This window comes from Chinchilla lanigera, unplaced genomic scaffold (genome assembly GCF_000276665.1).
Source record: "Chinchilla lanigera isolate Chin_1 unplaced genomic scaffold, ChiLan1.0 scaffold00013, whole genome shotgun sequence".
NCBI classification, from domain to species: Eukaryota; Metazoa; Chordata; class Mammalia; order Rodentia; family Chinchillidae; genus Chinchilla; species Chinchilla lanigera.
In genome coordinates, this window is record NW_004955414.1 from 23320706 (window position 1) to 23342791 (window position 22086).

General features: G+C 44.4%; 1 protein-coding gene and 1 long non-coding RNA gene across 10 annotated transcripts in view; one reads left to right on the forward strand and one right to left on the reverse strand.

The window, feature by feature from the left end:
- The window catches only part of Ppfibp2 (PTPRF interacting protein, binding protein 2 (liprin beta 2)), a 149755-nt gene that overhangs the window by 51656 nt on the left and 76013 nt on the right, over positions 1-22086 (forward strand). For 7 of the 9 annotated variants that reach the window (XM_013511943.1, XM_013511945.1, XM_013511946.1 and 4 more), the window contains exon 3: positions 1379-1593. In XM_013511943.1, coding sequence (XP_013367397.1) covers positions 1379-1593 — 215 coding nt within the window. Of the gene's footprint in view, positions 1-1378; positions 1594-13471; positions 13545-13896; positions 14121-22086 lie in introns of those variants that run through there. The other 2 variants (XM_013511949.1, XM_013511948.1) reach the window with 2 other exon arrangements.
- On the reverse strand, positions 6029-9259 carry LOC106148031. The gene is made up of 3 exons (XR_001233144.1): positions 9031-9259; positions 8172-8257; positions 6029-6329 (listed from the first exon to the last, which is right to left on the reverse strand). It is a non-coding gene; the product is annotated as an uncharacterized LOC106148031 (long non-coding RNA).

The following is a 22086-nucleotide window of genomic DNA, read 5'->3' on the forward strand; positions in this document are numbered from 1 at the left end:
GGTACGTGAAATTAGAGCAAACTGACTCAGTATCCCAGATTTCTGAGGATATATGGGCACTTATTCTCTTTATTTAGTCATTGAATTATACGTGCAGGCACTCGGTCATATCCCACTTCAGCATCTACCGGGTAGAGGGAATGAGGCTGGGAACTCAACTAAATATAACACAGGCTTGGGGCTGGGGATTTAGCTTAGCGGCAAAGTGCCTGCCTGGCAAGCACAAGGTCGTGAGTTCGGTTCCCGGTACCGGAAAAAAACAAAAAACAAAAACAAAACAAAATATAACACAGGCTCTGCTTTCAGATATGTCATTGTCCAAAATGGGGAGATATGATACATAATAATTAATAACAGTTCATTGTTAATCCAATATAGAGTCGACAAGAATTTCTAAACCTCAGAGAGGAAAATGGACAAAAGTAGAGTAAGACTGTCAATCTTCAAACAATTGCTAAGAATAATAATTAATTCAAGTTTATGAAAATGTAGTAGGAAATATGGAGATCTCCCACTTGGGAATATGCAGAGAGATTCTGATTCACTAAATCATCACCAAAATGAGTATAGTAGTTATTGTCTATTGCTTTGAAATAAACTATCCAAGTATAGTGCCTTGATTCAACCACCACCATCTGTTTGTTTATACTTTTGTGATCGTGGTCGTTCTCAGCAGGGTTTCCCCAGATGGTGTTAGCTGGGGTGGCTCATTGGGCTGGAGCATCCTGAATGGCCTCTTGCTTATGTCTGTCACTGTGGCTGTGATGGCTGGGACAGGTGGGGCTGCTTTTCTAGCAGGGCAACTGGGCTTTCTTGTGGGATGAGTTATGGTCAGAGAGAAAGAGGAGAAACTGTTAGACCTTCTGACAGCCCAGGCCCATTACTGGCCCAGTCACATTCACTGAATTCTAGTGATAAGAACACCCAAGGTCAAGATCTACCTCTTGATGAGGGGAGAGAAATGCCTATAGAGGAACGGGAGCAACTTTTGGTGGCCATCTGTGTAATCTACCATACTGACTTAAAGGAAAACAATTGAATTCACCTGACAGCTGAAGAATGGGATCTCACTATTTTACCTAGGATGTTTCTGTCACTGATGAAGGCTTGCTGTATTCTCCCACTTGTCTAAATGTGCATTCATGTCATATCAGCTTCGGTGGGCTGTTACACACTTGTGCTAGGCCATGCCCAGCCCCGATCACATAAAGATGATTTCGGCAAAGTTTACATTGTGAGTGATTCTGCCAAGGCAGGAGTAAACTTCCAGGATTTTCAAGCCTTCTTCTCTTCATTCACTGCCTTTGCTTTTGACCTGTTAATTGATCATGGCATCCACCCATCTTACAGAGGTTTCTCACTGTCTCTGTTGTTTCAGGTACTAAAACAGGTGCAGATATTAGTGATGGTACCTGTGAGCCTGGACTGTCTTCCCCGGCCTCCTATAAGAACCCCTTCCCAGTGCTCCATCTCATCGAGGACTTGAGACTGGCCCTGGAGATGCTGGATCTTCCTCAGGAGAGAGCAGCTCTCCTGAGTCAGGTGCCTGGCCCAACAGCTGCCTACATAAAGGAATGGTTTGAAGACAGCTTGGTGAGTTGGTCAGTGGCCTGATTGGGGAACCACTGAGAAAAATCATCATATAACCTATGGAATGCCACCACTGGCTAGGGCTCTTGTCCCATTCATACACTCTCCAGCCTTTCTTATTTTCTATCCAGCTATGCCCAACTCCTGCTGATGGGTCGTTCCTAATAGTAGTGCAGCGCCCAGTTAAGTAGCTTAAAATATGCCATCTGCCTGTGAGAAGAGGAAATACATGGTCAGAGAGTGGTAAACTTGGAAGATCCTCCACCCCCAGAATTACATGTACTACTTGCTGAGTCTTAACCCTTGACTAGGGTTTCTTACCTTTAAATGGATCCCATTCTGCTTTATTCTTAACAGAATCCACAGCCTGTTTACTCCATTTCTTTACTTCTGCTCCTACTTGTTACCCTAGAACTACTTCCTGTCCCTAAAGTGGAGTGTAGATTTAACTCTCCTTTGCCTACCCGCTGGATTAGGCATGCAGACTTGCTCGTTTCCAGGGAAAGCAGAAGGGTAACCAAGCTGTAAATCCATTACAGCTTTGGTTATCCATCTGCTTCCTTGTGGAGACCACCAGTTTGGCCTTAAGAGACCAGTAGCATCTGCAAATGAAAAAAATGAAGAGCTAGCCTGTTGAGGAGGCCATCTGGAATGCAACTGTCCAAGTACTAGAGGCAGGATGCTGGAAGCCAGAAGAAAGTTTCTTTCTAAGCTTAGTTTAAGGATGAAATTTGAATTGCAGAATGCTAGAATCCTCCAGACCTGATTCAAAACTGAAGAGTACACGTAGAGTGGGAAGGCAGGAACGGGCATAAAACTGTGAGGGAAAGACTGATGCTGAAGACCACAAACCAAGGATACTGAGACACCCTTGTCCAGAGGCCATTGTCAGTTGTGATTAGACAGGCTATGTCCCAGATGTCCTAGACTACTTTCTGTTTCAGAGGCCTCTGTCAATGTAGTTGCATCCCTATGCCTTATTCTAAACACTAAACAGTTCTTCATTATGTTCATTATGTGTGTTATTCAATATTTTCATTACGTAGGCTGTCTACCTGGTGTTCTGTGTAATGAACCTATACCAGTGTGGCAGGCAGAATAATGGTCCCTAAAACTGTCCATACCACTGATGGCTGGAACCTGTGCGTGTTACCTGAGACAGGAAAGGGGAAGCTTGCCTGTGGAATTAAGTTAGTTTTCAATTTTCTAACTTTAAAATAGGGAGAGTGTCCTGAACTGTCCATGTGAATCCAGTGTAATCACGGAGTCCCCATAAAAGCTTTCTGTGAACTCTTTCAGTAGAATCCAGAGTCTCATTCTCCTCCTCTCAGTTCTGCCTCTGACCTTACCATCTCGAACCAAGAGATTAACTGAAGGATCTTTTTAAACAAAAGCCCACTCTATCCAAAGTACAGAATTTCCTTTTTAAAAAATTACTCACTGTACAATTTACAGAAGCTATGGATGTTTCTCAGTAATCTTCTGTGCATCTGCCTTAATTTATGTGACAGTTTTTCTAATATTGATATTTAGATTATTTTTAATCTTTCACTAATGTATGGCATTGCTGTGATGAATCTTTTCATCCAGCATATTTGGTCTTTTCTCTAGATATTTCCTAGAGTATAATTATAGAATTTAGGGTTACCAGATAAAATATAGAATTCCTAGTTAAATTTGATTTTAGATAAGCAATGAAACATTTTTACTAAGTGTGCTCCATAGTTTGCAAAAGCTGACAACTCTAATCCAAAAATATTGGTAACTTAGGCTTTTTGACACATTTTTCAAAATCACCTTTCGGAAGGATTTAACCATTTATATTTTCATTAGGAAAGTTTAAGATAACTCTATTAAATGCATTCTAATCAACAATAATTAGTAAGATTAAAAAACAGCTTTACTAACTTCATAGCGGAAACATTTTCCTGTTGTTTTGGTATTTCTTTGTTTAGTGAGAAGACTAAACTTTTTTTGTTTATCAGTATGCATTCTTCTGTATCATTGTAAACTTTTAATCTCATACTCTGTCTAAAAAATCTTTGTATACACATTTCACATGTAAAATATTTTACTAATGTATTTAAATGATTGGAATAACTTCCAGACAGAGAATTTTCAAAATACACTTACTTTCCACTCACCCTAGAGATTATCTTGAGCCTCTTGGGTGGGCCTATCCCTCCCTCATCTGATCACATTGTTCTATTAGAATTTTAGTGCTCATGTATTTGAATGACCTTTTCCTACCCCTTTGCTTTGTGCTATATATTTTCCTTTGCTTTTAAATACAGTTCTATTTATGGTGATTTTTAAGACATAGAATTTTTAGACATTGCAATTAATTCCATCCAGTCTTTCCTTTTTCAGTTTTCTGCTTTTCTTTTCAGCCCTAAAAAGGCCTTTCTTAATCTCAGATCAAATAACTACTTACTTGTGTCTTCAATAGGTTTATAGTTTGATATTTTATCTTATGGTTAACTCTAATTCATCAGTATTTTTAGTGTGTGGTATGAAAAGTGCATCTAACTTTTAAAATACTTTTTAGAAATAATATTAAAAATATTTTTGATCCAAAGGCAGTCAGGGTGGTTGTTGATTTTTGTATGAGGCATTACAGAAAACAGCATGCTTCAGGTTTGCAGATTTGTTTGGGGGTTATTTACAATGGTTTGGGAATTGCCTTCCTGTAGAGAGAAAGTTTTCCTAGAAGTTACTGCATTCATAAATCTTTTAGAGTAATTATGGCCATCAGCAACCTATGAATGGTGTACTTTTAAGGGGTCAGAAGTTCGTATAAACATTCCAAGAAATAGGAGCTGGATGTTAAGGTTTTGATTCTGAACAGAGATGGTCCATCAGTATTTTGGGTCTTTCAGACCTAAAGTCAGTTTACATTCTGGTTACACACACATTCCACGCTAGTTCTTATCTGTATGAAAATAAAATTCAGAGTGCCGGACAAACTCACCGGGCATTTTAGATTGGTCATTTTGTCAGAAGCCCTTGCTACACAAGGGTTATGGTGCAGCAGCTTTGGTATCCATTACGAGCTTGTGAAAAATGTGGAATATGAACCTCTATCCTTCACCCACTAAGCCATCCTCAAGTGATTCATATGCACGTTAAAGTTTAATCGAAAGACTCACTTTTATTATTTTTTAAAAGGATCATGCTGATTTGGATTGGAATTAGAACTAGTGAGCGGTTTGAGGGATTAAGCAGGGTTGACCAGGGCCTTCTTGTTCGTGTCATCTGTGTATCTTTTGTGTGTGTGCTCTGTTCTCATCTGTAGACACACTGGCTTTGTCACACCGTTCTTAGTTACTGCCTTGTTGTAATGTTGGCCTGATGTAGTCCAACTCAGCATCACAACATCTCTATCAGTTGGAATGCATTCTCTAGTCAACAGATAGAAGCAATAAAGAAGTGTATATCTCACTAGCAAGCTGTCTGGAGGATGTACAGTCCCGGGTGAAATCAGTGACTGGATAACATCAAAAATTCTGCTTTTTCCTTTTTTTTTTTTTTTCTCTTTCTTTTGCCCTACCATCCTCAGGGGTTGGGGTTTTTCAGATGTGTTCCCTAATGGTTTCAAGATGGCTGCTGGGCCTCCAGCAATATGTCCTCACACCCTCCTATGACACAGCTCTTCAACTATGTCCAAAGATAGGGAATAGTATTTTTAGTATTTTTAATTAGTAGGGAATATCTTTCTCTCAAACCATACAAGAGACTACCTCTTGGTCCCAAAGGCCAGATTTTATTCACACAAACACAAATTCTAGCTGCAAATGTAGATGGAACCTTCCATTCCTAGTCCAAGAAAATCTCAAAAGTTTGAATTTTGGAGTGCTTCGGTTTCAGAGTTTTGGATTATGGATGGTTAGTTAGTAAATTCTATGCAAATATTCCAAAATCTGAAAAAAAAATCCAACGTCTGAAACACTGTTGGTCTGAAGTATTTCAGCTGAAGGAGTCTCAACATGTATTGGCACTTCCATCTGTCATAGTAGGAGGTGACCCCTGTCAGAAAAGAAGAATGGAATGGAAGAAATAAATGGACCTTGGAGGACAGCTCAGAAAGACTATCACTATATTATTTGAGTTTGAGTTTGTTCTTCTGGTTGACTGAAAATTCTTTCCTCCATTAAAACAAAACAAAAAAACCCAAAAAACTAAAATTCTTAAAGAATACAGTCTCATTGGTCCAGCTCTTAATTTTAGGGCTAAGTCCTCCAGGCCCATACAAAATATTAATTGCAAATAAAATGGAAATTTAAAACTTTTAATTTAATCAAAGGTATGGATTATATGCTCTTGGGTCAGGTGATCACTCAAGCGCCAATGCACTGTGGCCAAAAGAAAAGGTCATGTGGTGAGAAATGTGGTCTCCTACCATTACTGTCCGTCAAGGACTACAGATGTTCGGGCACCTTGGCATCTGTGGTCTGCCAGAAAGGGACTATTGGAGAGGTAGTGGTGGACATGGGGCCCAAGATACCCGGGCCAACAGTCTCCAGATGGAGATGGAGTGATTGGTGTTTAGAGTAGAACAGATAGCAGTCTAGTCCTGGGCCTTCTCTGTGTCTTCAGTGGAGAAGGAACCCGTGGTCCTAGTGCTTCATAGTAGGCAGCTGTGTTTCTTTACAAGCTAAGTCCTCTTCTGCTGGGTCTTGGCAGGGCTGAGGTGCAGCTGGATGAGCATGATCATCAGGATCCCTGTTGGCTAGAATTCGCTGCCGGAGATGGGTATGAATAGCTTAGCATCATGCTAAAGACCAAGTGGAGCAACTCTGCTCAGGATCCAGTAGTTTTGGGTTGGGTGAGTTTGCAGGGCTTGAGGGCCTAAACCTGTGTCCTGCCCCTTTGCAGTAAGTGTAGTGAGAAGTGGGCTTCAGGCCTGAAAAGACATTTTGGGGGCTGTCTGGGTTGGGGATAGTCTCTGGACCCAGTGAGAGATGGAACAAAAGGTTTTGATTCTCTTAGTCGAGGGACAGAATCTGTATCTGAATTCTCAGCCGATCCCTGGGAAGATGGTGGATGAGTGTGTGTCATGTACAGCGAGTTTCCTGCTGTTGAAGGTAAGCGTGGGGCCAAACTGCAGAGACTGCTGTGGTGCAGCAGAAGTGTTACCCGCAGCAAGTGGAAAGGTGGTCTTTTATGTTTGGTAGAAAGGGCCAAGTCTAGGGCCAGCACCCACTGAGCACGAATGTGAGGCACTGAGTGCAGGCTGAGTCATGTCTGTGTGATGGGAATGGAGCCAAGTTCCAGCTAGGGGCAACTCCCATCGTCTGTGTGTGCTTTGAAGTGACCAGTGATGCCTTTAGAAGGGTGTGGCTCTTTCAGGTCAAGACCTCCTGAACCTCACCAGATGGTCCTGCCATCCAGAGAGAAAAGAGTGCCTCTCAGTGGCCCTGACATGTGCCACAAGCAAGAAAGATCTGCTGTCATGACTACTACTAGAATTTTGGCTGTACCCTGAGGGACTTTCCCATGGTTTTGCCCACCTGTCTGGCTGCGTTAAATGAAGGTTGGCTGATGTTATCCAGGGCTAGTGTAGTGGTTGGTGTCCCACCAGGTTAGCCAGACAGATTCAAATGGGCCCTAAAGGGTGGAGAACCACCAACCAACTGCAGGAGTAGAGCCAGTAGCTTGTGAACAGAGTGCTGATTAGTGGTCCAGATCTTTGGATGATGCTGAAAAGATACCAGGGCCAACCGCCTCCAGATGGAGTGGTTATGAGTACTTCTCCAACATTCTGGTACATACACGCCCCTTTACCCGCAGACAGTCCATCACACTGTTTAATACTGTGGATGTGGGCCAAGGAGATGCTTGGTGAAGGTTCGATATGAAGTCAGGGAAAGGGCAGGCAAGCCGAGCAGCAGCAGAGTGAGTGCAAGTCAGGACAGTGCCCAGCTTCCAAGGTGAGGGGCAGTAGTTGGCGGAGAACATATAGAGGGGCTGTGCTCGTGGCCCTCCTTGAACTGGAGTACATATGGCTGAGGCCCACCCCATGGGAGCCTAGGCTTCCCTCGGCAAGGTTGCAGGTATCCTAGTCTGTGTGCCTGGTAGGCAGAAGCAAGTTCAGCCAAGCTGAAGCAGTACAGGAGATAGGAAAGAGTTAAAGGACCAGTTCTGCCCTAGCTCTGCCACTTGCACACAGCTTTGAATAAATCTCTCTCCTCTGGGAGATAGTTCCTCTGTACTGGAAATGACAGCTGAGTTTGACAGTGCCTTCAGGATATGGTCAAGCATTCTATCCCATGGTTTGTTCTGGGGCTTGTATTGAGGTGCTTCAGTAAGCACCAGCCTTGTCCTCCCTGTTGCCAAAGTGGAGACAGGTAGGGAGTCTTATACCTGCAGGGCTCAGCTGAGGCCCTCCTCTCAAGAACAGTGAAGAAGGCTCTCCTGTATGCGGGGCGTGTGCTGAACCCACAGGGCAAGGCACCACCTCTGACATCCCTCTAGTCAGTGAAGGCATCTCTATTTACATTTTGAACTAGTTCCTCAAGGAACACAAAAAGGGACCCAGACCCTGGAGAGGGCACGGCTCTTTCGCCTCATCAGCTCCTCACCTCACAGATGGCGGCTCCTTCAGCTCCTTGCTCCTCAAACAAAGCCTGTGCGTTGCTGGCAGATTCACTTGCGATCTTTCATTCTGCTGAAAGAGGAAAATCTGTTTACCATATTGAAAAGCCAGAGGAATTGTGAAAAAGGTAGGGAGGAAAAGCTGTTTTATGCATTATAAAACATGAGCCTGACTTTCTCTTGCCATGTGATTCATTAATGTATCTCTGTTCTCCAGTCAGGATGGGACAAAAGACAGATCTGGATATATTTATGTCGAACATTTTAATTTTGAAAAGATACAGACAGGGGTTTTTATAAGAAAATTTTTTCCTCTGAATTTTAAAGGAGAAAAGGGGAAATTTGCTCCTTATTTTTCAAGGAAAAAGAGCTGGTGTGAACTAGTTTCAAATGTGGTTTCTTACCTGCCCTTGTGGCAAGTATGTGAGAGCTGAGGAAAGAGACCATATCGACTGTTTTTTTCCTGTCCTGAGTGAGCTTCCAAGGGGCTCCCATCCTGGGCAAGGCGTGGGGGTGGTGTCTTTGTCCCTGTGTAGTACTTCAAGAAACCACTAGGTGGGAGTCAGGCACAAATGCTGGGAAGTCTTAACTCCAAGGAAAAGGAAGGAATAAGGTATGGGCCTTTATATGGGGAAAAAATATGTTTTCTTGTTAGATTAGAAAGATAACGCAAACATCACTCATTAGTGAAGCTTCTGGACAGTAAACCTTGGTCATTTGGAAAAGATACTTCTTTCTTATTTTCTTTGGAAACCAGTAGACAGAGGATAGTCAGGGGAGGCCTCCGCTGTAAGGCCTGAGGGGAAAGAGAGAAGGAGGCTGAGGGACGGTCCTGGCGGCACTGACCTGGTCTTCCATTGTCTATGGCAAGAAAATCTCTCCAAACTCCTTGACTCGAAAGCCTTGTGCTCTTCGGTACTAGCAGTATGGTGCTCTGCATTCCGGGAGCCATTTCCTGGCCCACGTGTCTGCCAGCCCTGCCTTAGCGGAGCTTCCTGTGTCTCCAGGGGTTTTGAATGTCGTTTTTCCCCTGGCGCAGAACCCAAGATTCAGGGCTATAAACTTTTGTAAATTTAGCAGTTTTATTTTTCTGGATGCTCCCCGCTCAAAAAAAAAAAAAAAAAAAAAAAAAAAAACTTATGCTGTACTAAATTCTAGCAACCTGGATCCTTTCAAACCTGACCAAAAGAGACTATTTCAATCTTCAAGAACCAATGTTTATAAAATGACCAAGAATGTGCAAACACTGGTAAAAGAGCAAATAAATCCTTCCCCACTAAATTTCCTGCTTTGGGCCCCAGTGACATGGTGGACAGATGTTGCCAGGTTAGCATAACTTGAGGTCTGAGCATGTAGACACCCACTTACCCTCTACCCGCAAAGAAGCCTTTCAGAGCCCACCACAGAGAACCTTCTGCCTCTTAAGCTCCCACTAATGGGCAGGGAGGAAGGCTGAGAAGCTCCAGGAAATTTATGCTTTCAGTCCCCAATGCTTCAGGTAAATTCTGAAAGTAGTTTCCTAATCTTAGCCACTCTAGCTATGGTTCTGGAACAAATACCATGAGCATCTCTTGGACACTAGTTAGCAATGCACAATTTCAGGTTCCATTGCCAGCATGCTGGGTTGGGATCTGCAGTTTTACTAAAACTGCCTCTAGCCCCAACAATTAATTATAGATGAGGAAGCTTTATCCTAATCAGGCCTATGCCCCATCACTTAAGAATGAATTTCACGTTTTTCAGTAATTGAAGAAAAATCACAAGAATGTTTTGTGATGTGAAAATGATACAAATTTCAAATTGCAGTGTCCGTAAATAAAGTTTTACTGGGACACAGCCACACTCATTGGTCTTGACACTGGATGTGGCCACTTTCATCATGCAAATAACAGTTGAGTATGATAGAGACGTTGTGGCCCGCCAAGACTGAAACATCTACTTCCTGGCCCTTGTTTTAACTCATTGTGGAAGTGGGTTCTCCATGCGGTTGTGCTTGGGGGATCTGGGTGGAGATGGCCAGGATGCACCCCAATGGCCAGGACTTCCGCCATTGAGCTCTTCCCTCTCCTCCATCTCTTCTCCTGAGCGGTGGCCCCCATGCAGCATGCCAGCTGAAGGGCACAGGCCTGTGTCTGTTTGATAAAGGGGTGTCATGGCAGCTGTCACACAGCCCAGCGGCCAAAGCTCGAGGCTGAGCAGAGCCTGTGATGTAGGTGATGGCTCAGAGAATGGTACCTGACCCGTGAGACTCCTCTTGGTCCACAGTTCTGCCTGACAAGATAATGCCCATTTGTGGTCACTGGCAGAAGCAAGACCCCCAGGGACCCTCCTCAGCCAGTCCTCGGCATTCCAGCTAAGTGGATGAAAATCCCAAGATTCTCTTCTAGATGCCAGGGTAGGACAGGAGCAAGCCATAATGAGTTCTCCTATCCACTCCTGGCCGCCCTGGCTTCCTGCCTGTGCTTCTGCTCCCAGGACGTTCAGTCTCACAGTATCCTGCCCTTTGCCCCAGCTGGCTGCCGCATGTTCCAGGCAGTACTGAGTTGATTCTGGTTGTAGGTGAGTGAAGTGCTTCTGGGAAGGCCCTGAGGACTGTCACAGTTGGTGGGTGACATCTATGTGTGTTTCCTTTGAAGTTCCTGAGATTCCATCTCACAAGAAGGGTATAATGAAGCAGGAAGCCCAGTCTCCCCCATGACCACCTAGTAGTAAGAAGGGCAACTTAAACTTTGAGGGTAAGTGTTTAGGCCAGGTATAACCCAGGCTTCTAACCTTATAGTCATCAAGGACTGTTTTGATAATCTGTTGAAAATTGTTTTCAGAGACACAGAATTCTCTGTAGAAGTCGGACTTTGTATATATTTTTTGAATATTTTAAGTGACTTATTCAATCCCCTGTGATTCAGTTGTGCCACGGTGAGGTGCCCCTAGGTGGGCCGGCCTTTGGGTGAGTGTGGTGTAGCCATAGTTCACCTCACCAGCATGAAAGGGAGCCCTAGCTAGGGCTGTCGCTGGGCAACTTGTGAGGGAGGAGGTGCCGAAGCACCTGATTCATTCACCCCAGTTCCCTCATCCCCCCACACCCCCACACCCACCACATGTCTGTGCCTGAGTCCTAGATCTTTGGGAGTGTTATTTTGTGGATTTGGATGCTGAATCAAAATATAAGTAAAACGTGCTTTGGGGTCCTTAAAGCACAAAAAGATGGAGGTAAGAATTGCTACTTAAGGATGCATAAAAATATGTCAAGAGTTTAGCTCAGCTTGTCTGAATTCCTCCCTGCCTTCTTCTTCTCCTCCCCTGCTCTGGCTGCTCCCATTTCACATGTTAGTTGAACTAACAAATGAATTTGCCCCTGTATTTTCCTCTTGAGTTGAACATCTTTGCCCTGGGGAAACAGACTTCAATTCTCTATTTTCCCTAAGTAGAATTTTAGTCTTATTTGACTGGTCTTATCATTTGTGGCTCATTTTTTTTTTTTTCATTCAAAGAATGTTTAAATTAATTACTACTGTATCCCAGGAATTGTCCTAGGCATGGAAGTTAGAGAAGTGAGTCAGAAACCAGACGCACTTTCTAGGTCTGGTTCAGTGGAGAGCCTCGCTGACCAACCACTGGCCATAGTTCAGCTGTAGTTCAGTGAACTAGAGGGTGCCGGTGCTCAGCAGAAGTGCAGGAAGGCCGTGAGCAGAGGCTGCCTGCAGGCCTGCGCCTGAGCCTCCTTTCTGAGGGGTTAGAAAGGCTGATAATGCGTGACACTCACCACTTGTCTCCTCTCCTCTTGTCCCTGAGGCTGAAGAAGCATCCTGAGCCCCTCCAAAAAGAGTATCTCTCTCATCCTGCTGGGAGTGGGTCCGTGCCTCCTTTCCCAGCCTCCTTTGTCCTGCAGCAGCTATGTTTATTACATGCCATGTGGTAATTCTTATCTACCCAGGGCAGGAAGGCAGTTACTTGTGCTTAGAGTGCTGGGCAAGTGTGTGTTGATCAAACAAATTTCTTCATTTGACTTTCCCAGGTTTCTAGACAGAAGAAAAAAGAAAAAGAAAAAGAAGAAAACCTCCCTATCCCTATAACCTTAAAGACGTTTTCCTTTAGCACATCCTGTGTTCCCAGCAAGGAACCCGGCTGGGGGAAGGGGTATCCTGGGGTACACTCTGGAACTGGGCCAGGAGCACGGAAAGGGATCTAGAGCTCAGAGCAGGGCGGCAGAGCCCGCTTTTCCTCCTGGCCTCTGATCTGGGTGTGTCTCCAGGAATTTATTCCTCCTCCATGCCAGCTGCTGGCGAGAGCCCTCCCTCCCGCTTGCCTCTCTGATCACGGGCCCTGGCCAGTTGGCTTGGACTGTACTGCCAGGCCTTGCGCCGTCCTGTATTTGGACTGTTTTCTGGGCTGTGGTACGTACCGACGCCATCCCTGCTGGGGGGTGCTGGGACCCAGTAAGCAGCACCTTCTCTTTCGGCTGGGACTTCCAGGAAAATCACACACAGGAAAGGCCCCTTGCAGTCACAAGATGTGTGTCTGCAAGTCATTTAGGCCTGCAGAGTGCAGAGCCCTTGCACGTAACCACTGTTCCCACTGCACCCACATCAAAGATCGCTTTCATAATCAGTCATAGCCAAAGGCCACACATTAAGAGCAGGGCAAGAGAGGAAGGCTGTTTTGGGGGGAGCTCTCAAAGGAGACAGAGTATGAGGAGGAGATGTGGGGTGGTGCATGGGGAGGCTACCCGCGAAAGCCATCATGTGACCTGCGGATAGGAAAACACACAGCTCCCTCTGTCTTCCAGCCTTAGCAGGGTCCCTTCCTACCACAGCTGCTCCCGAAATCCCTAAGATGGCTGTGAAGTGGCCTCACCCTTCCCACCTCCTTGGTCTGAAAAGCAGGTTGTGAAGAGGGGGACAGCAGGAGGCCAGGCCTGGGACCTAACAGTGGTGTGGAATGTGGCCTCCCGGGAGTTAAGGCCCAGAGCCACACTCCCTGAGGAGGGCGAGTGGCAGAGGTCTCTCAGTTGTAGCAGTTGGTCTCTGGTAGTTGGTGCCAGCAGTGCCAAGAACAGCAAACACCCCGCTGAGGGGCTGGCACTCCACAGTCCCCAGAACCCGGATTAGAGCGGGTTCTGAATCTGTTCCTTTTTGGAAACAACAACCTTTCCTTAGAGCGCAGCCTGCCCTGCCGAGCGCCGGTACAAAGGGGTAGGCGTGGGCTTTGGGTGGGGGTCAGGCTGTGTGTGGGAACCAGCAAGCTCCTCCAAGAGCAGTGCTTATTTTTAGTCATCTCCCCAGTCCCAAATAAACTGACAGCAGCTGGGAGCCCGTGGGTAAATGCAGAATGGAGCAGAGACAGGAAATCGGGGGCTCTCGGTAATGAGTTCCAGCCACTCCACAAGGGGGAAGCCAGACAAGGAATTTTCTTCAGAACTGTTTCCCTCTGGCAGGCTCTGGTACTGTCACCGAAGAGGATGTTTCCTTGCGTGTGTGTGTGTGTGTGTGTGTGTGTGTGTGTGTGTGTGTGTGTGTGTATTTACGACCCCTGTCCAAGTCTTTCATTTTTTCCTGCCTTTTTATGAAGTTTGATTGCTCCAAAGGGTTCTGAATCCCTGTCCCGTGCCTCTGTGTGTGTGCCTGTGTGTGCGCCTGCCTGCCTGCCTGCCTGCGGGGGCAGTGGGGGAGGACCCTAGAGCAGCACCGTCTGGTCTCAGTGCTTGTGTGTCTGAAACTGTTTAAGGAAAGGCTGAAGGACACAGGCCGGGGAAGTGGGGAAATCTGCACACAGCTTGGCGTTCCTGAGGGGGAGGGGGCAGAGCCAAGGAGGAGGAGAGGACTTGGTCTCCAGCCAAAAAAAGGGCTTTTTCAACCCAGGACTCTTAACTGCTGACATGGGTGCCCAGCATGGATGGGGACATTGATGTTTACAAGCATTTCTCGTGGCTGAAGAGGGTAAGTGACTGGCTGCTTTGTCTGGGTCTCTGTGGAAATGAGTGCGGGGAGAGACACTTGGGTGTGTGTGTGTGTGTGTGTGTGTGTGTGTGTGTGACAGAGGGAGATGTTTGTCCAGTAGAGCTCTGCTGTGGCCAAGATCTTCATAAGAATCTAATTATAGACACCAGGGGAGAAAACAGCCAGCTGTCTTTGTTTCTGCTCTCACATTCTAGTGAATGAGTCTCTCCGTACAGAAAGGCAAGAGTGATGAGGAAAGTTGGTGACTTTAACTTTGGCTCTTTCAAGCTCAGAGTCTCCAAACACCGGGACCAGACAAATGTGTACACCGCGTTTCTGTTTGAGGACACAGAGGAGAAGCTGCCGCCTTTTAAAAGGCTCTGAATTTGGAAGTTGTTTAACTCGTTCTAAGCTCAGATGTTATCATCGGTGTAGAGGGTATGTCTGCTGCCAGAGGAGTGCTGCATTTCCAGAGGAGGGCTCTAGAGGAGTTCACTGTGTGTGACTGAGGAATGAATGAACGCTGGGGTCCCAGTTGCACCGTCCTCATAGAACTCAGGCTTTCTCTTCTTTTACGGCTGCTTTTAATTTGGCTAAGATGTGTTTGTGTTTATCTTCAGATGAGGAGTGTTAAAGTGGATATTTTCAGTGGCAGGAAGGGCAAGAGCAGCTGACAGATAAGAGATTTGGCATTGTAACTGCAGAAGGCAAGGAGAGCCAAAAAATGTCCAGCTCAGATGGGACACACGGTTCCCACTCCCCCATTCTGCAACACTGGCCTCGCTGGCCAGCGCATTCCCTTTTCAGCAAATTCTAGGCTCCTGGGGCTGGGATAGATAGTAAGCAAAAACCAGTCTTTTGTGGATCATCCACATCACGCAGGAGACAGAAGGTACACAGTCCTGGGAAATAAACCTCAGAGTACGGACTGATAATGGTGGGAAAGAAGAACCAGAGAAGGCACAGGATACCCACTGATGACTGAGAAAGTGGGTCAGGGATACCTCTTTGAGGAAATAACAATTCACTGAAACCTGTAAAAGTAGTAGGAGTGAGTGAGGTGGAAAAGCAGGCAAGGGACATTCCACACAAAGTGGGTGATCTATGCACAGGGAAGTCTGGCAACTTTCAACACTGAGAGAAAGCCTGTGTGGTTGAGCTTAACAGTGGTAGACAGAAGCAGGAAGATGCCAGATCACATGGAACAGTGAAGGCTACGGTGAAGGCGGTAGGGGACAGTTATTTGTATGATGGGGAGCTTGTAGCAGGGAAGTGACAGGCGGTATACGGTGGGGTCCAATTTACATTTTAAGAAAATTACTCTAGCTGTGATGTGGGAAGCTGTGATAAGAAAGTTGGAGGAGCTGAACACAGTTGTAGAGCTGTACAGCTTATAGGGCTCAACTAGTACAAACCCGTCATTTAGCAAAGCCCAAGGGAGCCTAGGAACCTGTGGTTATCAGCATCTTAGCCATTGGTACACCCTGGTCTTGAACCCCATTCTATCTCCCAGTCTCATCCTTCTTCATCTCGTCTGCCAAATACATAGAAAATTAGCTTAGAGCACCTCAGAGATCCCGTCTGTGCTCAGCCCCTACGTAACCCTGTGTAGCCAGGCACTGGGGCATCACAGCCACTAGAGAACATGCTGAGATGTTTGCATCCCCTTAAGCTTTTAAAAAGCCTACCTCACTGGGCCGGGGGGTGGGGTAGGCAAGCACACATTCCATAGTTAGTCTTTATTCCCTCATTTCTAAAATGAAGTTTGAGAAGTCTTTCCAGACACAGTGTGCCTGGTATTATAGGAGCCATAATGCAGCTACAGGGCAGATGTTGTGACTCTGTACCTAATGAGGGAACTAATTCTGTACATGATGTAATGTAAAAAGGCCGCATCTGTCCTGGAACCAAGGTGAGAGCCCTAGCTTCTGTGGAAGTTAGCTGAGGGAAACTCTATCGTGGCTCATAGGAAAACAGATGTGTTTCTTCTACTTTTAGAGATAGGCACTTAAAAAAACAAACCATGAAGTGTGATCTGTGTTCTCGGTTGTTTGCCCTAAATACTATTGCCAGAGTTTTAAAATCTCCTTTAAAACAATCCATTTCATCTTATGACCCTGGTTACCCAGGACTCATTCTTAGTCTGGAAGAGAAAGCTCATGTTCTTCAGCTTGCTTGGCCATGGATACATCCTCTTCCAGCCCTGCCTCCAGTTACTTTTTTAGTTTCATCTTTTCTGTCTACCTCAGTGAACTCCCAGATACATCCCCTCTCTTTTTTGAGCTTTTATTTCAGATGTCCCCCTCCTGTTCTCTGATTGCCACCCTCTTCATCTGCCTCCATCAGTCTTTTTCTCTCCCACAATTCATTTATTGGCCCCATCCCTCTCCTCGGCTCTTTCAGCCCAGGTCTCCAACATTTCCTACGTGCCTGGCTTACCCATCCTTGTCATGAGTTTCCTTACAGAGAGCAGATTTCTCCCAGTCCATGCTTTTGAACGTAGAAACCCTGTCTCCTTCATTGTTCCCCACAGAGGGGTGGGATCCAGAAAAAGAGGTACCTGGATGAGGTGTGACCTGGTGTTCAGGGCAGGCGCCCCTGCCCCTTGACCACTACAAAAGGGCAATGCATCAGAGAAAGACGGAGACATGTTAAAGGAGGGACAGGGCTGGAGAAGAACTATTTCTCAGAAAAGAAACATTGCTTCCTTGAGGGGTGGATTAGTGTGTCCTATTATGATTAGGAACATACAGTTTGGAGTGAAACCTGGATAAGAATTCTGGCTTTGCCACATTCAGAAGTTATGTGGTTTTAGTAAGTTGGCCCCAAAGCCTGAATTTCTTCATCTATAAAACAAGAAAGATAATACTTGCCACCTGTAGGTTATGTGAGGTTCAGGTAAGATTAGTGCATATAAAATGCTTAGCATCATGCTGTACATGGAGAGAAAATTCAATAATATGTTTGCTATAACTGCTGTTGGCTATTATTAGGAAGGGTAAACTGCAAGAGAAACAGGTGACAATCAGTTGGTTCTCTCTTAGTGCACCTCAAGCTATTTAGTCCTTCAGCTCTAGTTTCCTTCCCTTCCCATGTTGTACATGAAGGTCTCAAACCATCCAAACGTAAGGACCTAGAAGAGGCTGCTGCAACCTGGTGCACCATAGTTAACTAGAGGTCCTGTTGGCTGATGATTCTGACCAGCTTATCTCTGGTTGCTGAGTGAATTAGGGCTGGTCATCCAGTTTGTTCCTCTAACAGAAATAGCCTAAGCACCAGGTAATTCCTGCCACAAGTACCTACAGTGCTTCAGCCCCCTCAGCTATTTGGTACCTGACTCACCAACAGCTCACACCTGTCTTTTACTGGGGTTAGTGGATCCAATCCACAAAGCCATGAAAGAGCTTCTGAAAATAGCTCCCAGCAGGGTCAGTGGGGCCCACCCGCTGCATACAAAGCAGGAGTTCATTTTCCGAGGAACAGAAATTGTAGCACTGTCAGCATCTTCACACTGCTCCCTAGCTTCTAGCACTTTCAGTATTTAAGCCAAATTCCAACCCAGTGTTGCAAAGAAAATAGAATTACTGTGACTATACCATGCAATTGGCTTGTGTTCTGCAGTAGAATGTGGAATGAACTAAAGCCACTAATGTGAGACTTTATGCAATATCATCTGGTTCTCAAATGGTTGATCCAGTAACCTGGCCAGTTGGGCCAGAAGAGCTGTAAAGACAAAGAGCCTCAGGCATCTGGCTTGCCTTACATTTATGTTGGACTCCAGTGGAAGCTGGAGAAGTAGACAGGAGCTTCTGTGAAAGTCATTCCTAGTGGTTAAGAGCATGAATCCTACCTCTAGATTGCTTGGGTTCATCTCTCATCTCTTTGTAATCACGAGATTCAATTTTCTTGACTGTAAGATACAGATAAATAGTTGAATATATGTAAAGTACTTAGAAAGTATATCAGAAATGTTAGTTATGGGGATAGTAACACTGATCACAACTGCCAAGCTCTAGTTACTCCAAATCTCTATATTCATTCATGGCTAATTGGAGTTCTGTATACATCACTTAACTGTATGTCAAATTCTATTTCCATGCTTGAGAAATTTTCTGCTATTACTTCTGCAAACAGGTTTTTTTTATGTTGCTTGTGCTATCTCCTGCTTTTTAATTGACTCCAATCAATTTTGTTATTCTTCTTTACATTATCTAGCAGCAGTTGGATTGATTTTTCATAGACATTTGCTATTTTTAAGAAATCTTTCTTTTCATGATTGCTAGTCACAATTCTGTCTTCTATGTCTTATATTCTGTCCTCATTCTGATGTTTTTGTTTTTGTTTTTATTTATTTTTATTTTTTGTTTTTTTTCTAGTACCGGGAGTTGAACTCATGACCTTGCGCTTGCCAGGCAGGTGCTGTACCACTGAGCTAAATCCCCAGCCTCTCTCATTCTGCTGTGTATACTTTCAGTGGAATTTTTAATCTCCTGGCTATCTGATTGAATAGGTTTCATGGATTCCATTTCTTTCCTATATTAGGTATTCACGATTTCCATCATTTTCCTAAATGCCTCTATTTTTTTTTTAATCTGTATCTGCTCTAGAGTCATTAACCATGACTTTCATTATGGTCACCATCTCTGTAGTTATCTGAGAAATTATTTCTGATTTGATTTTTTTCTAGAATCCCATTCATCTGCTTTATTACTTCCGCTGTTACCAGGTGGGTGGCTTTCAAATTGTTCTACTATATTGCTCCCTGGGTTTGCCTTTAGTGAGCTGGAAGTCTGGAGTTGCACCTTGCTTAAACATCTCATTTTTTTTTTTTCCATTTAATTCCACAGTTCATGCCTGTAAATTGCTTATGGCAGGTAGCTTTATTGCTAGTATTCAGAATCTTTAGAAAATGACTACTTCTCAGAGCTGTCTTCCAGGTGTAGCTGGTTTTTGGGTTTTAAGTCTCTTGCAAGATCTTACCTCTGCCATTTATCAGGGATGAGAAATTGCTGCCTATCTGGCCTAGCCCCTGGTTCTTTGGCAGTGGATTATAATACTGTTTATGACTCTTAGGCAATCTCAGTCTTGGCAGAACAACTGCTTAGAACAATTATGTCTCTTTGACTAAAGTAGTACAATGAGTAATAGCATTAGCATCAAACACAGCCCAGAAAATGACACACTGTTGTAACTATTATTTTGCCACCTTTAACTGTATGAACTAGACTTATGGTTACATAACAAAATCTAAAACCAGAAAATTTTATATAGTAGATATGCCCTCAATATGTTGATTTTACTCTCAGGGGAGAAAATTTAAAAGGGGTTGGGAGAAAAATAGAGAAATAGAAGAGGAAGAGAATAGAATCAAGGTTGGAGGACAAAGGAGTATCACATGAACTTTTTGGAAACTGGTGAAGAAGACAGGAGGGAAAGAGAGAAGGAAGAAATAAATGCCAGAGCAGAACAGCAACAATAAAAAACTAGAAACAGTGTTCACACTCATAAAAATAAGAACAAACAACAAAGAAGAAAAAAATACAGAACAAAAGGGTAAAAAGAAGGAAGCAGTGTCCACTTTAAGGCATGACAGAGTGTGCAGGCAGAGGCTCAATCTGTGTTGATTAATGCCAACAAGCCAGGTGTAGATTTTTGGTAGGATAGTGGGTAATCCTAGCAAGCCTGCACTTTTAATTCCACTAAAATTCAGGCTGATTTCTGACTGAGGCTAGAACCCAATTTGTTCAGCCTGCAACACTCCATGTGCCACCTACTGGGTTGAACATAGCTCCCTGCGCACTTGAACTGAGCTCCATGAGCTTTTGCTGACTTGAATTCAGTTATACCTCACCCTGACACTGAGAGCTGCCAGATGGAGCAAACCACAGTTTCTCTGAGTACCAAGCTCAATTGGACACTCTCCAAGATGGCGAATGGCCAGTTGCCCTCTCCTGGGGATGTCTGAACCCAAGTAATTCACCAGTCACTGAAGTGTGCTGTGTCTACTAGTGCGTTTTCTTGTGGAGGCCTCTGGGCTCTCCAGCAGTCACAGTACATCTACAGGTTTGAGCCATCCCTTTAGGCCATGAGCCAAGGCTCAAGGAGAAATCACCACTTGCCTCTTCCCTCGTATGTGTTGAGGTCTCTCTTTTTGCTCTCCCCATGGGCTTTAATTCTTGCTTCAGGTGCTTGCTGAGTTCTGGGGACCCACTTCCTTCCTTCTTCTTTTCCAGCTATATTCCAGCATCTGGACACCAAATCTTGGAAAGGCTGTTTCTCTGTTGTTCACCACTCCTCCATCTTCCCGGAAGTCTCCAGATCCCCATATTCAACCATGATTATGGTTTTTAAAACCCCTGGGGAAAGCAACAGTAGATACAGTTCCTCAAGAGTGTCAACTGTCTATGATTTCCTACAAGTACCTCTCTTTGTAGCCAACACACTCAACATGCCTGCCCATCGTGTTTGTTGGTGTAATTTAGCAGCTAGACTTCTGCCATCTCTTATCCCCATATTTTATGACTACTATTGGCCAGTTCCTTAAAGAGAGGGCCTTAGGCTTCTTTTGCCCAGTGGAATTTAGTAAGTATCTTCATACCAGAGTTATTTTCTGAATAGCTCGTAGGTACTCCAGAGCAGCACAGCCATTAGTAGTTTTGTGGAATGGCAGTAGCACTTGGGGATCATTTGACTCATTCCTACATTCCTCTCTCCTACCCTCTACAGCAGCTCTTTCATGCTTTTTCATTTGTCTCCAAGCAGTGTCACTGACTACTTTTTTAAAAAGCCAAATTTAGTTAAATTTTTTCATCTTCACTCCCTGTTACCACAAAATGTAACTATGTTCACAGCTATCTTTTTTGAGTTTCCTCTGTTTCATGAGGTAAGAGTCCCCTGTCTTGGCCAAGGCTATCCCAGTATCCTGTCCTTTTGATATAATCCTCTTCTAGTTCCTCTTGTTCCTCTAATTCTTTCTTTTTTGAACTGCTTCCCACCTCCCTGTCTCTTGCCTTGAAGAAAACATTTCTATTCAGTTCTTAGGGAAAAGGTCAAAGTTATCTTTGACCCTATGCTTGTCGCTTTTTGATACCTTATAATGTATTTTCCTTTCACCATTAGGATTCTTGAAAGAGCAGACTAAAAAGCTCACAATCTTTACTCCTTCCCCAAGCCAGCAGCTTTTGCACATTAGCTTTGTCTTTGAAACCATCTTTAAAATTTCTTCCTATAATGCTCTTGGTATATCTGGTTTCCACCCGTTTTCCTCTGAATTTATTCCCACTTGGGAATCTTGTATGATTTCTGGCATTGTTATGACCAAAGGAAGAGCCTCTTACCTTGTCCTTAGCCTAACTTCACAGTCTCAAGCTGTGGATCTTTCTGCTCGTTTGCCTGTTGGTTCCTCATGTGGAAAGTCTAGGCAGTGTAAGAGGCACCAGGTAATTAACTCTGATGCCTCCAGGGGAGTTAACACAGGCACAGTGCCCACTCCATCCGCAATTCCAACACGCACTGATGCCATTCTGTCTCTGAAGGTGCTTTCAATAAGGATGAGTCAGTGAATCCATTGGAATGGGCAAGATGAGGAATCTCTTCAAAGAGTCTCCCTTTTCTGACTAACCTCCTGGTTTTCATAACATCCCTTCACAGGATATTAACATACATAGACCGCTTCTGCAGTCCAATTCTATAAGCTCCGTATGTTTCTAGCCACTGAGAAGAAGAATTTAGCAGTGATCAAGCTTAGTCAAGATTATAACTTCTTAAGATCTTAGTAAATAAACATGTTCCTCTCACTGCAAATCTAAGATTGGTTTGGAGCCTCACACCAACACCTTCATTGGAGAGCTTATGGACGTTTTTCTTCAAGGAATCCTTCATTTGCTGTTGTAGTTATGGAAAATCAGTATGTCTGAAGGGTAGTGATCTCATGGCTTCATGGGTAATCATCACCAGAGGGCTATTT